This window comes from Phyllostomus hastatus, unplaced genomic scaffold (assembly GCF_019186645.2).
Source record: "Phyllostomus hastatus isolate PE091 unplaced genomic scaffold, TTU_PhHast_1.1 phas_scaffold_1066, whole genome shotgun sequence".
Lineage (NCBI taxonomy): Eukaryota > Metazoa > Chordata > Mammalia > Chiroptera > Phyllostomidae > Phyllostomus > Phyllostomus hastatus.
This window is the reverse complement of record NW_025334004.1, coordinates 18,241,117-18,255,515: the sequence shown is the minus strand read 5'-3', so window position 1 is coordinate 18,255,515 and position 14,399 is coordinate 18,241,117. Positions and strand designations below refer to the sequence as shown.

Genomic DNA, 14,399 nt, shown 5'->3' with positions numbered 1-14,399 from the left:
AGAAATGAAAAAAGAAAATAAGGGAAAAAGGGAGAGAAACAGCTGTGTGAGAGAAACATCAATGGGCTGCCTCCTATATGTGCCCAGACTGAGAATTGAGCATAGGTACATGCCCTGACTGGTAATTGAACCCACAACATTTTGGTGTATAGGACAGCGTTTCAACCTAGCTCCCTGGCCAGGTCCAATTCTGATAATTTTTATACTCAAAATGAACTGGAAGGTATTTCAAGGTAAAGGTAGCCCCTATCTTTCATGTTAAAGCTGGTATAGATTTCTGATTTTATCTGCAGCTGAAATATATGGCGTGAGTGTGCGCTGATGTGTTATATACTATATTGCCTCCTTTTCGATGGAGCGATATGCATTCAGTCACAGTGAACTGCATTCAGTGTCTTATCTCCACTGCCCCATATAACTGGAAACATCAATGCCACAGCATGATGATACAAGCAAAGAAGGATGATACAAGGACAATGGCTCAGAAAACCCAGAAAGGTGAAAGAGACCTTTCCCAACTTGTGAACGCATAGCTACCCACCCGTCCTGTACATTTAAAAAATAAAATTTTTTATTACACATTGAATTCCAATTTCTGTGACGGAATTGGGCAGAGTAGAAATATCTTTGTATCCCATTGCCACACATACCCCCAACCCTCCTGTTTAACCTCCTTCCCTCTGATTCTGCAAGTTAACCTGAAAAGCTCAGAGAATCCAAGAAACAGGGAAGCTTCTTCAGCCCGGGCTGCACCGTAACATCTCATCAGCACGTTTAAATTATGTGTTTAGGCTGACAGGCAAACGTATTTCAGAGCAGAATCCTTCGAAAGCAGGAGACAGTTTCCTTCAGCTCCACGTCACCATTTCATGTAGATTGCCTATTCTGGAGGTATAATGAAAAATGGATTTGGAGGTATTTGCTTGACAGTGGGTAGACTAATGGAATCCGGTGACTGTATTTAAAATGTGCCGGGGTTTGTTATAACAATGGTAATAGAAATATCAATTGTGCTGACAGGTTAAAAAAAATCTGTCAATGAATGATAATGAAGTTATTTAAATGTCGACTCACTCACAAACATTTTCCAAACCCTAAATTATTCTCACTGCTTTAACCTCATGCATCCTGTGTTATTAAGGAACGGAGTTGGCGATGCAGCCCATGCGCCTTTGGCTTTGGAAGCTATTTTTACGCCTCCAAATGCACTAGGAGCAATGAACGTGGCTGCTCTTAGTGATTTTAGGAAAGAATCAAAACACGGAAGCCACAGCTGCGCGATTTAGAGGTGAAAGCTTCTCTGCTTTCAGGATGTCTCCTTAGCGCTGATTGGAGTAATGCCCCGGAGCTTCCTGTCCCCGAGCCTTCCCCTATACCTGGAGTCTTTGTTTTGTGACCCTGGCAATAGGGCTTGGTGTGTATGGGGAAGGGCACCTCTGTTTTCTAGGGTCTGCAGGTAGAAAAGAGGCAGCTCAGGTTATTTGGACACTTTCTAAAGCCTTTTGAAGAAGCAGCCTGCCTCATCCTTGGTTCAAAGAGTATGCCCATTAGGCATCCTGCATTCACTCACCCTCCTGTGCAAAAGCCACTTGCTATGTGCCAGCACTGTCCTGGGAACTGAGGATTTGGGGGCGAACAAAGATATAGTCACTGGCCTTTTGGTACTTAGAGGAATCAGGAAGTGGATGTCAGGCAGAGGTTTCTTGGTGAGAAAGTAAGGAGCAGGGAACATGCCACCATCCTCATCCCACCCACACAGCTGATCCTGCCTGCTGAGAGCAGGGGCTGCAGTGGTCCTTGCAGACTGTGTGGGCTTCTTATTGACTTGGTAGAAATCCAGTGGGCCACACAGGAAGAGCAAGCATCCCTCAGGTCAGCGAGTTGTTCAGAACCAAATTGTGAATGCCTGCTCTGTCCGGGTGCTGTTCTGAGAGCTAGGAAGCCAGCAGTGAATGCAACAGACACCTTTCCTGAGCTCATGGAGCTTACAGTCTGGTGGGGGAAGACAGATAACAAAAATAAGTGGATCTATCAGATGGGGTAAAGAGCACGAAGAGAAATGAAAAGGACTAAGGGAGGTCGAGTGTGCTGGAGAAGGGGGAGAGGTTTCTGTGTCATACAGCATGACCTTTGTCCAGAAAGAAGTGAGGGACCCTCTGTTGGGGTAACTGGAAAAAGAGCTTAGGAAGTACAAGGAATAGCAAGGCAAGGATAGGTGGGGGTAGGACTCAGGTGAAAAAGGGAGGGATTAAGGTTGGGCATCTGACTATTGTATTGCAAATCTATTAGGTAAAAATGTAAATGTGGAAATGGCAGATCTGGAGTTTGTTGAGGGAATCGGCACTGACTGGTTACTTAGTCAGCAAGTGCCTGAGTCTGGTGCCCAATGACTTCAAGCTCTCTTAGGCTATGTATGTTGGTAATCTTCATGAGACATCATCAATTCATTAAGAAGCTGATCCACTCATTGTGACAGTATTTCTAGCCTTCCCAGGAGCCAGGGTGGACCAAATCAGTGACATACTTTCTTTTCCCCTTTGATCGTTGTGAAGAGTTTCTGCTTATATTTTTCTTAAAATTGATTCTCCCTCATAGGCCCTCTGCCCTTTTACCCAATATGAAGAACAGCCAGGTTTTGATATACACATGTAAGACTTTGAACTGTTTCAGTTCATATTTCTTTTACTAAGAAATGCAAAACTAGATTGTGTAAATATGTTCTCTTGTAGCTTTTGAGAGCAGCAGCACCTTCCGAGTTCTGTGCCCTTGAGTAGGCTGGTTACACTGCTGGGTCTTCCTTATCAGTGACACGTGGTTAATATCAATGCTCGTTTCATAAGAATCTGCACATGGAGTGTTTAGATTACATTAAATTTTATTATCTGTTAGGTTTCTGAAGCATAATAGTCTGTTAAGCAATGGAATCTTGGCACATTTACTATAGAAATAGTGTGTGACATCTTTAACTCTTAAATTTCAGTTCTAACCCTTACCTCTCTAATTTAAGTCCCACACAAAGCTAACACTCAGCTAACAAAGCTAACAAAGCTAACACTATGGTAGTCTAAATACAGTTGCATTTAAAAATGGTAATATCTCCACAGATGTCTTCTGTTTTCTACAAATTAAATCTCGGTCATTTTTAGTGGTTGAGATATTCCTTGGGGGTCCATGTTATGGATTTTAGTATGCGTTAGGCAAAGAATACAGAAAAATCAAGACAAAACGAGTGATGACATGAATAACAAAAGCTATCATTTGTAGATTGTTTTATGCTAGCCATTGTGTTGGCACTTTTTATGGTCTCATGCAATCTACAAGTGGTCCTGTGCTTATTGATTTCATTGGATGGTATAAGATTATAGTAGAGGAAATCAATCATGTGTTTTATTTCTTTGTGGAAACTGGTACTGTCTTGTATTGATCCCTTCAATTCAAGTATGAGGGAGAGATTGCCATCTCAAAGAGATCATAAGTTGTTGGAAGGCAGGTGTCATGCCTTCAACTTGGTTCTTCCACCCCTCAAAGCAACGATTAGCAACTCTATGCATGCCGTAGATAAATAAAAGAAATGCTTCCAGCTGTTCTCGGAGTCACAATTAAAGATATGTTTGTGAAAAGGGTAAAGTGGGGATTAAGGCTCAAAGGCAATAACACTCTAGTTCTCATTTAATCACTTGTATATTTATGTTCCTGGGATGCTTATTTTTTAAGCTTTTAGCTTTTTCCAGTACAGCGGAGGTACTGACGGGAGCCCTGTTTTTCATCTGTAGATAAGCCAACCTGTAAACAACACCTGAAAAAAAAAATGCCTGCTTTGGAATTTCTTAAAAATTCAAAGCTACTTATATGGCATCTTAAATATGTCTATGTCTTTGTATGATACATAATTTTTCTTTGTATGATACATAATTTTTAAAGATTGTTTCCTCATTTTTTCCCTTAACAACAACAATGACTTTATGGTTAGCATAGGCTGGCCTTTCTATTTACAAATTTGATTTGTTTTAAGTATTTTTATTATTTCCCTTTTCTTAGAAAGCCAAGATCCATTAATTATTCTTTCCCTTTAAAAAATATTTGGTGTTATGTTTGCCAAAGTATGTTGTTTAGAACCCTCATCTCATTACATATCACTCAAGAATGGATGTTATAATCAAAAATATTTGGAAAATGCTGTATGACCTATGAGCATTAAGAGGTTCACAGTATTTACTAGAGTAATAAAATTTATGTAAAAGTTCTGATGTAAGGAAACATTAAATTTTGTTTAATCAAGCATTTCCTAACTCTTTTTTATCTTGGATAATATACTATTCCTGTCCCCCATCCCTAGGGATGATGCTTAAAATGGTTAACAGCCAGTGCGTTGGCTCGCCAGCCAGCCTGCTGCTCAGCTGTCTGTCTCTCCTCTGCTCCTTCAGAGCCCACGTCCCTAGGAGACTGCAGTTCCCACAGTTGACCATGCAGAGGTAACCGGAAGCATCTGTTAGCTGTGAAGAGGGTTTGCAGATGGGCACTAGGAATTGCCTTCCAGGGTGCAGTGCCTTCTCCAAGGTCACTGTCTCCTTCCCTGGGATTGGCTGAGGCAATCCCAGGGAAGGACCTCTGTTGTGCCAGCCCATAGTCTTTTGACTGCTGGACTGTAAGGAGATCTAGGAGGCCTCCAGGGGAGAGGCCATGCGGTGAGGTTGGCACAAGTGCTACTCAGAGAACTTGGTTCAGCACATATTTTCCAACTGCTCTGCAAGTGTTGGATTGTTTCCATTTCCTTACCATTGTACTGATGTGTCCCAGCTGATTGTCAATTTTATCCATGACACATGTCAACACTCTAATTCTAGTGGTATAGGACAACCTTTGGTAATTGTTAGTCTAAGTCATTTGGGGTTTGTGCAATTACATCATTTTTTTCTTACTGTCTATTGATTATTACAATACCATAATGTTTAAACACATAGCTTTGGGCCAAACTTGAGAATTAACAAATTTTACTTTAGTTGTTGAGGTTTGAAAAATCAAGGGACAAGACATGGCACACAAAGTCATGGCAAGTGCTTTAGAGGGTCTAGACTGGTGATATTTTAATAAGAGGAAAGCATCCAGTAATGTAGTATAAGTTCTCTGAAAAAAAGTCACTAATGTAAAGCCAAGCTAGTTCCTCCATTATCACATTGATACATTGGGATTTCAGTTAAACACACACAACAAACACACACATAAATGAAGAAGAGTTCATATAGAATCCTTATTTATCCTTGTGGATTATTTTTTAGTTAAAAATATTCACTGAATATCTCAGGGGAAAAGCCGATAAATATAATTTAAAAAAAAAAAACTAATCATCACCTCTCTAGGGACTGGTCCCTGCTCCTCTAGCATTCTTTCCTGTTAACCCCATAGGAGAAGTGAACCATTTTCTCATCCTCAGTGTAGTCCCACTGATCTCCCCCTATCACTAAGCCAAATTATTAATGTAATAATATTTTCACATTTCATCCTTCTCATATCACCACCTCCATATAGATTTTGCGTCTGTTTATTTGTTCTTGATGTAACTATTGTTCAGAATAATGAATATAAAAAGCTATCCAATAAAAGGAGCTAGAGAAAGGCTAGCAAAATGTTTGAGACAAAGAAGTGTTATTAAGAAGAGAAAGTCCCCCTGTTACTTACCCTTCAAACTTCTCACTTGCCCCAGTAACACCAGGGTAAGAATGAGAGAAGAAATGCTAAACACCAAGATTGCACTGAGTTAGGAAATGAATCTCAGGTATTTCTTGGAGAATAGGGGGAAATTTCACATCAGCATGAGTTTAAGCAGAGAAAAGATGAATGTGGTCCATAGGTAAGGTCTATGGAAGGGTTTGGGACTCCTCTTCAAAGGTTCCTGAAGAACGCAGGTTACTGGTGGTGCCTTCTAGTTTATAGTGCTCTTACCACTTCCCTTTGCTAAAGTCCTACCCATTTTCCATTTTCAAGATGTATGGTTTTTCCAAAAATCATTGCATATCTCCAATCTTTGGTGATCTGAAGTATCATCTAAATTCTATGAAGTATTGACTATTTGTAATACATATAGATAGGCATATGACCATATATAATTGTGAGAATACAATATTATCTATAATATTTATAGAATATATTTATTTTTTTAAAGATTTTATTTATTTATTTTTAGAGAGAGGGGAAGTGAGGGAGAAAGAGAGAGAGAAACATCAATGTGTGGTTGCCTCTCACGTGGCCCCACTGGGGACCTGACCCGAAACCCAGGCATGTACCCTGATTGGAAATTGAACTGGAGACCCTTTGGTTCATAGCCCATGCTCAACCCACTGAGCTACACCAACCAGCGCAGAATATATTTATGTTTTAGGGTAACAATACCCTGGATTCCCAGCCAGAATAAATTATTAATTTCTTAATTCCAGGATCACATGTTACACAGCTTTTGTACTCTGGTGCCTGGTCAGGAGTAGGTTCTTAGTGTATGGTGATGAGATTGTTGGCATGAACATCTTCTATTTACTCTTTCTGGCCTGTAGGAATTTGTAACTTTCATTAATAGTAGAGATGAATTTAAATAGTTACATATTGTGTTTTTCTAATTAAACCAATTTTATTTTCTAAGCCTTGTTCATTTTTATCTGTGTCATTGCCCTTAACACATTATAACTTTATATGCCTGCGTCTCAAGTAAAACTGTTGGATTCTTGAGAGTAGGGACAATGTGTTGGATCCTGGCATTTAGCATAGGGCCAATTACATTTTTAGGAACTCTACAAATATGAATGAATGAATGAATGAATGAATTGCATTGGGAACCTCCTATATGTAAAAAGAAGGCTGAACGGACCTTTCACTTATATTTATTTTCTTTAAATTAAAAACAAAGCTGTGGTATAATATTAGGGACACAGGACTTAGGGGCAGAACACCTCGATGCACATTTTAAGTGGCCACTTACCAGCTGTCTTCTTTGAATGGGTCACTTACGTTCTTTCATCCACTTCCTCCAAGTACAGATAATATTCTCTACGGCCCATAATGGTAATAATGATCTAACAAGATTATAATTCTGAAATATGTAATGGACTTTCACAGAGGAGGTGATTAAGGCCTATTTATTAGTCTGAATTAATGTTATTGACCAATGGCTAGACAAAGATGAGAGCATCTCCACAAAGATAGAGTCCACCTGTGCCAAGAAGTAATATCTCTCAACTCCAGCTTGCTTAACACTGAAAAAGGCTGCCCAGTAACATGTGAAATTTCACATATTAAGACATTTTCTTTCTGCTAGATAATAGGAAAAGACTGAATGACCTTTGAAGGGACTGACCCACCATATATTCTATGACTCGTGGGAGAAAACACAATTTGTAGATAAATCAGGAGAACCTGCTTTTCCGCTATGTCAAAGATGAAGCATCAGTTTGGAAATGTCAAATCTAAGTAAAATCTCTTTATTTCTTTGGTCACTTCAAGGGACGTGCTCATCTCTTAATCTTTTCAAATTAACCACATCCTTTATGCAATGTGCATACGCTAAGGAGCAGCAGAGAGATGGAGTTTTCGTTTTTTACCAATTCGATTTAAATGCAAATGTTAACCACTCACATGATGCCACTGTGTACATAATTAAGCATCATTATATACTACATGAATCATTTAGCAACCTTCCAAGAGCTGTTCGACTATGTAAAACATACATTATCCTGACAAGCAGCCAAATGACGTATACTTCTGTCCTCATTAACGCTCCTTTTGTATTATAGGTCCACCGATTATGGGACAACCTATGAGAAGCTGAATGATAAAGTTGGGTTGAAAACAATTTTAAGCTACCTCTACGTGTGTCCCACCAACAAACGTAAGGTAAGAAATGTGTATTCAGCATGCGAGTTCTTTGTGATGTGACTTCTGTCTTGGTTCGCTAACCTCTCTAGCCGCCTAAAAACCCATTACAGGTCAGCTTGAAGAGATGCATAGATGAGCTGATGAATGATAAGGTGGTAAAATGTCTGACACATCGTAATTTGCAGGTCAGCAGCTGTGACTGTAGGACGGCAAGGGGAGGTATATCATTACCTTTTCCAAAAGGCAACTGCAGGAAATGAGTCTTGTTAGATGGATGCTGCTGACGCTCTTGTGAGACCGATGACCAATCAGTGACAAGAATCAGAACGGGCCTTGACAAAACAGAAAAAAAGGAGAGATTTTCATGTGTTGTCCTCTGTTTTCCCCTGACATGGAGTAAATAGATTAACTAGAATTGAAACAAATGCATTGTCTTACAGAAGGTTGGAAGTTTCATTTCTAAAGTTTATTCAACCTGCATACAAATGCCAGGATGAAGCTTCTGCTAAAAAGAGCCTTGTAGATCAGCAAATACCACTCCCTGATTTTACAGATGATAAAACTAAGGTTTAAAAGAAGAAAATGGTTTGTTCCCATTGCAGAGTTATGGGTGCAAATGAGACTAGAATTCCTTTTTCTTGGTGGGTGGTCATAGTACATTATACCACTGCTATTACTGTTCTGAGAGATGTTATTTTCTTAGGAAGAAAATGTTTGCATTTAAATAAGAAAGATCTATTTGTCTCAGGAGGAGAATTGCTTGGTCAAATTCTTGCATTGTCAAATTCTAAACTGCGACACAATTTCTAAGTATTACATGAATTACATGAAATAGTAGTGTTCATCAGGAAACAGAAAAGTGTTGTTGATCAGTATGCCCTAAGCCACATTCTGTTAGGAATATGCACTGATATCTGGGTTCTCATTTCAGGTCTGTGAGTAGTTACTGTTAGCTGCCTTGGGTAGGGTCTGCATTTTCTCATTCGGACTGTGAAAGGTGGACGAGAACATCTCTAAACAGTTGTTTTCAACACTGGCTTCGCATTCAAGGCACTGGGTGGTCCCCGAATGTGCAAGCCTTAGTCCCTGTTGCTGTGGACTGGGGCTCAGGCACCTGGACCCTGAGCGAGCTCCCCTGATACTTCCGGTGTGTGTCTAGGTGGAGAACCACTTACACAAGTGTCGTGTTCCCCCTGGCTTTAAACCTTTCAAGTTCTTCAATAGAAGCAGCATAATGTATCAGGTGCCCATAGATTCTGTTCTGATGGCTTGAGTATAAACTCATCTAAACCATTTAACAAATGTACAACTATGGTCATTTACCTAATCTCTCCAAGTCCAGTGTCATCAATTTAAAATAGGGGATAATTATAGTTCCTACCTCAGGAGGAAAGTTGTGAGGATTATATGAAAATACGAAGTCATTTCAAGTGTTTAGGACAGAGTAGTTAAGCTTAATCAATGTTTTCACTTCACTTTATTCTCCTTTTCTCACCTTCCTCCCCCTCCTTCTTCATATAATTATTGGAGATAATAGACTACTATTACGTCCAATTATCCTCTATAAACAGCAGTGTTCCTTAGAACTTTCTACAGCAATAGAAAAGTTTCTCTAAACTGTCCAATACTGTAGACACAAACCACTTGGGGCTACTGAGTGTGTCAAATGTGGCAAGTATGACTAAGGAACTGGATTTTATGTTTTATTTAATTTCAAGTAATTTAAATATAAATACACATATTTGGCTGATGGCCCCTGTATTATACCAGTATTACACAGCACAGTTCAGTAATGTCATCCTTGTATGTTTAGAAATATACCCTGAACTTTCCTAGTGTCCCCTTACTGGCTGGTTATTGGTCCATCATCAACAATTACATGTAAATAATTTTGATCTGCTGTATATAAATCTCCTAAGTCGAGGAGCTGAACCTATATCCTTTATTTTTACAACGAGCTTTAGCTATGCTTGTTGGCCTTGCATCAATTCTTTGTAATCCCTATTGATTTTTTCCTCTAGTTCACATTTTTAGTAAATTTTGTTTAGCAATCAACACACTAGAGACACCACAGGATACAAAGGGAAATAAGCCAGAGCTCTATCCTCAGAGGTCCTGTATCCTCATAACAAATGCCATATGAGTTCTTATAATCGAAAGTTGCCTTGAGAGAGCTTCTGCCTCGCAGGTAACTTTGGGTGAGTCACTTACATTTTCCCATATGTAGAGTGATACAGGCCAAAACAAAGACATTTAGTGGAAGAGACCTGAACATTGTTCTAATCTAGTGATGGCCTCTTTTAATGATGCCATTAGAGAAGAATATGATTTAAAAACATAAGATGTCAAACATTGCATGTAAGCACAGCCTTTTCATTAGCAGCAGAATTAGCCATGACCTAGAGATTCCAAGGTTGTTTGCAGGAGCAGGACTTGAAGAGTGGGACTGTGACATCCTGATGTAGCTCTTAAGAGAGGAAGGAAAGCGGAGACAGAATCCAGCAAGGAGCCCTGCCGTCGAACCCACTCACGTCACCGCACCAGTGCCCACCAGGCTGTGTGCTCATTTACTCTGCAGTCATCTGAGGGCCTAAAAGAGGGCCTTTGGCTGTGGGCAGTTTGCTGAAAATCAAAACTTGAGAAAAAAAGGTGTTGCCCATGACAGAGAGAGAAGAGATTCCTCTGGGACAGGTACCTGCCAGAATCAGGGTCAGGCCTGAGCTGTTTCAATCAGTGTTTGTGGGAGAACCACAAAGAAGGGAGTTTTCCTCTGCAGATACAGGAGGCCTTCAGGGTCACTTTCTGCGAGGTTGTTAGATTTAAGAAATATTGGAGGACAATGAAGTTCTTTACAATGGTGCAAAAAATCAATAAAGTTGACATAACAGTGAATTTGTGTGCAGTTTTTCTACTTATGAGATGAATTTATCATCATGAAAAATGTATTTCTTCCCCCCAAAGGGACCCAGTTGGACCAAAGAGATAGTACCTATGCAACATTTTAAAATGTGAATATGTTTCCCCGATCAATGAGAATTTATGTTAAAAAAAGAGGGGAGAGGAGGATAAGGAGGAGAAAGAGGAGAAGCAGCAAAGAAGGATCAGGCTCTGTTAATTATGCGGGACAAAGGCACTTAAGTTCCTTCCAGGTCTCCCAGGACTTCTGCATCCTCCCGTGGAAAGGCAGGCTCCTTGAAAGGGTTGCATTAATTCTTGCAGTTCTCTAGGGTGCTGTCCAACAAGTTAACATCTTTTCTACCAGATACTTCTATTTGCTTTTCACATCTGTGAGAGCCAATGGAATAAAACGGGCATCAGGGTAACTGTCCCGCAGTCCCAGAAACCTGTTTTGTTTTTATTGCTATTTTTAGCTGCTTGTGAGGACCAGTGCAGATCCTCAATCAGCCCAACGCCAGCAGCGGGCATCATGCCCTGGCTTTGCAGGCAGCTTGTTAGGGACATCACTGGGATCAGAGTCCAGAACAAAGCAGGCCCTTATTTACAGGTTAAATTGATGATCGCCCATGGGCCGTCTGCCGTAGATTACAGCAGCTTTTCTTGGATAGGTCTGTTGCAGTGAAACTGTAATGCGTTCACAGGTCAGGACAGAAAATCTTGAGTAAGAGACACAGAAAGCCTGCCTCCAGGTATTATCCTAGCTCACTGCGTACTCTCTTTCAGGAGGAACCCTGCCCCAGGCCTCTGATATATGAGGCGGGCTCGAAAGAACAAGGATGGGGTGGATCCTAGTGGCAGAGGATAGGCAGGCTTAGCTATCTGTCACCATGTCTCCAAGGGAGAGCACTCCCCCACCCCCAGTTCATGGCAAATCCCAATGCTTGTTTGTGTCATCAGTGGTTTATTGGATGCATATATATATATAATCTTCTGAGAGAAAAGATCATTTAAACTATGCCTGAAACGAACAGCTGACATGTAGAGGGTGATGAGAAGAACAACACACATGTAGCAAAGAAAAAAAAATCAGTGCTGAAATTCCAGTCTCACTCTCACTGAATTTATAATTATATTCTGCCTGAAAGGAATGTTTCTTTACACTCTGAGTGTATTTATCAGCAATACCTTTCCCATCACCCCACCCAACCTTAGCTGTTCTCCCTTCACGAGACGTTGTTAACATCTTCAAGGTTTAAAGAATACGAAATCCCAGGTGGATTCAAGGGAAGAGAGTAACAAGAAAGAGTTTTCTTTAAAAATGTGGAGTAGCCCATCATTTAGTTGTTAGACCCTCGTATTCTCTGCATACGGTGTTTCCAGCAAAGGAAAAAAAAAACAAAACTAGAGAATATTTGTTCTTTCTATCTCCTGTGCCCCCTCCAGCTCCTGTTGCTTCTCCTTCTGTGTTATCACCACTTCATTAGTATTATTCCTGCTTCCTGCGGGGAGAGCCTTTCAAGACTTTCATCCTATAAATAGGACCCCAGTCCCCAGAACACATTGATCATTCTTTGGGGTCTCTTGGTACATGCCAACATTAAACACTGTCTTTTCTCCAGATGTTTAGGTTTTAATTACCATACTGTATGTGGCACTTTCCAAATTAGCATTTAATTATTGATCCCTTGCCTCTTCTCTTTATATCCTGGGCTTGCTTAATTCTTCTTGTCATGTGCTTGGGTGGTCTTTATCATGTGTGTGACTTTTGGGGGCAAGAAAGAAGTGGCTGATAGAGTCTGCCAGCATCTCTTAGGGAAAATTCTGGAATCACCGAATCAGAACCTAAGAGATGTTGGGCGTGTTCGGATTCTGCTTTTCCACTTCCTAGACGTGGAAACCAAGTTCGGGAGAGTTGGCTGACATGCCTGAGAGGTTGCATGCAGCTGGTGAATGAAATGCTAAGATCATTAGACCTTTAAAGTAAACCACAGATGCCACCTAGTCCATAAAATCTCATCAGTTCCACTAACGAGATTTTCTCACTCTCTTATCTCCAAGGCGCATGCTTTTCTATTCTAACACTTTTCTCTTGTTTCTTTGTATTGATTATGCTATTGCAGTTGTCCCAATTTCCTCCCCTTTCCCCCCTCCACCCAGCACCCTCCACTCCCTCAAGCAATCCACCCCACCAGTGTTCATGTCCATGGGCCATTCGTATAAGTTCTGTGGCTACTCCCTTTCCTGTACTGCCCTTCATATCCCCATGGTTGTTCTTTGAGCACCTGTTTGTACTTCTTAATCCCCTCCCTCTTCAACCATTCCCCCACACCCCTCTCCCATCTCTTCTGATTATAGTTATTTTTGACTGTCTAACCCCCAGCCCTTTAGAATGCAAAGTCCTAGATGCTATTAAGTGCCTTCATGGGTTGTGTAGACACTAACAAGCACAGGGTGCTGGTACGCAGTAGGTACCATAGCCGAGGATTCGAGTTGAACTCAGGCTGGGTTTTGGACTCCTAGGCTGGGCCTTGAAAAGGAAAGTACCTTGTGAGAGCAACTTTGACTCATTTATTTTCTCTAATTATAAAATTAGTTCTTTCAAATGAATAAACAAAGATATTAAAAAATATACATCCCTGTAGGTTTTAGTCATTTCTAGGCTATGATGTAGAATTTCATCTTTTCCAGCCAAGGAGAACATGATTAATATTTAAAGTGCGAGGACTTTGCATAGCCCTCACTCGGCATTATCTGCCAAGGCCACGGGGAGCCCGCATGTTGTATTATACATCAAAGGGGGTGTGTGACATCTCCCTTGCGGACACCCGGCACTTGCTCATTCCACCCCAACTCTTTTATCTGTCTCTTGGTACACAAGATCATGCCTTTGCCTCTAATCTCTTAAAAATAATGTGTGTTTCATTCATAAAGAAGTGTGATGCACGAACTCAGAGACATAGTGGTAATGGCATTTTCCAAACTTCAACAAGTGACATTTTTAGTGAATAAATGCTTACTACTTCCCTGTACTTTACCTGGGCAAGGGTGGCTGACGGAAGAGATTATCTCCTTTGATCCTTCCTGGGTACAGCTGTGTACTGTTTATACTGTTTCAGTCCATTAAGCGTTGTTCCATTCTCAAGCATTCCAAGGTAACATGAAATCCAAGAAAGTATGCCACATCTACATTTTTTCCCTTGGGTGATTTTCCAGCAGTCATTCAAGCCCCTGGGTTTCAAACAAGTTACAGAATAATCCGTGCAAAGTGCTCTGTTTAAAATAGGGGCAGAGCGCCAGGAGCCACACCCACTAGTGAGCTCCCTCTGAGTCCTGTGGTGGCGGCGGTAGGGAGCCCCCAGGAACTCCTAGGCTCCATAGAACCCAGTTGGGAAAAAACTCTGACCCAGACCATTCCTCCTCTGTATACTGAGTGACACCTCAAACGCCCAGGTACCTGGTGCTATTTTATAGAGCCAAAGCTCCTGTGATAACATTCACAAATAAAAAAGCAGTCTTTTTTATTTCAGCATAGTATATTACACAGTAGGTACCTTTACTGAATTGTATTGTGTCTAACACTATGTTAAAAGAAATAAAAGCAGAAAAAAAAAGCAGCTCACAATATGCCTGGTTTCTCAGAA

General features: G+C 40.7%; 1 protein-coding gene across 4 annotated transcripts in view; it reads left to right on the top strand.

Annotated features, from left to right (window-relative positions):
* The window catches only part of SORCS1 (sortilin related VPS10 domain containing receptor 1), a 484,554-nt gene that overhangs the window by 250,351 nt on the left and 219,804 nt on the right, over window positions 1-14,399 (top strand). For all 4 annotated transcript variants that reach the window (XM_045854533.1, XM_045854532.1, XM_045854534.1 and 1 more), the window contains exon 3: window positions 7,779-7,878. In XM_045854533.1, coding sequence (XP_045710489.1) covers window positions 7,779-7,878 — 100 coding nt within the window. The remainder of the gene's footprint in view (window positions 1-7,778; window positions 7,879-14,399) is intronic.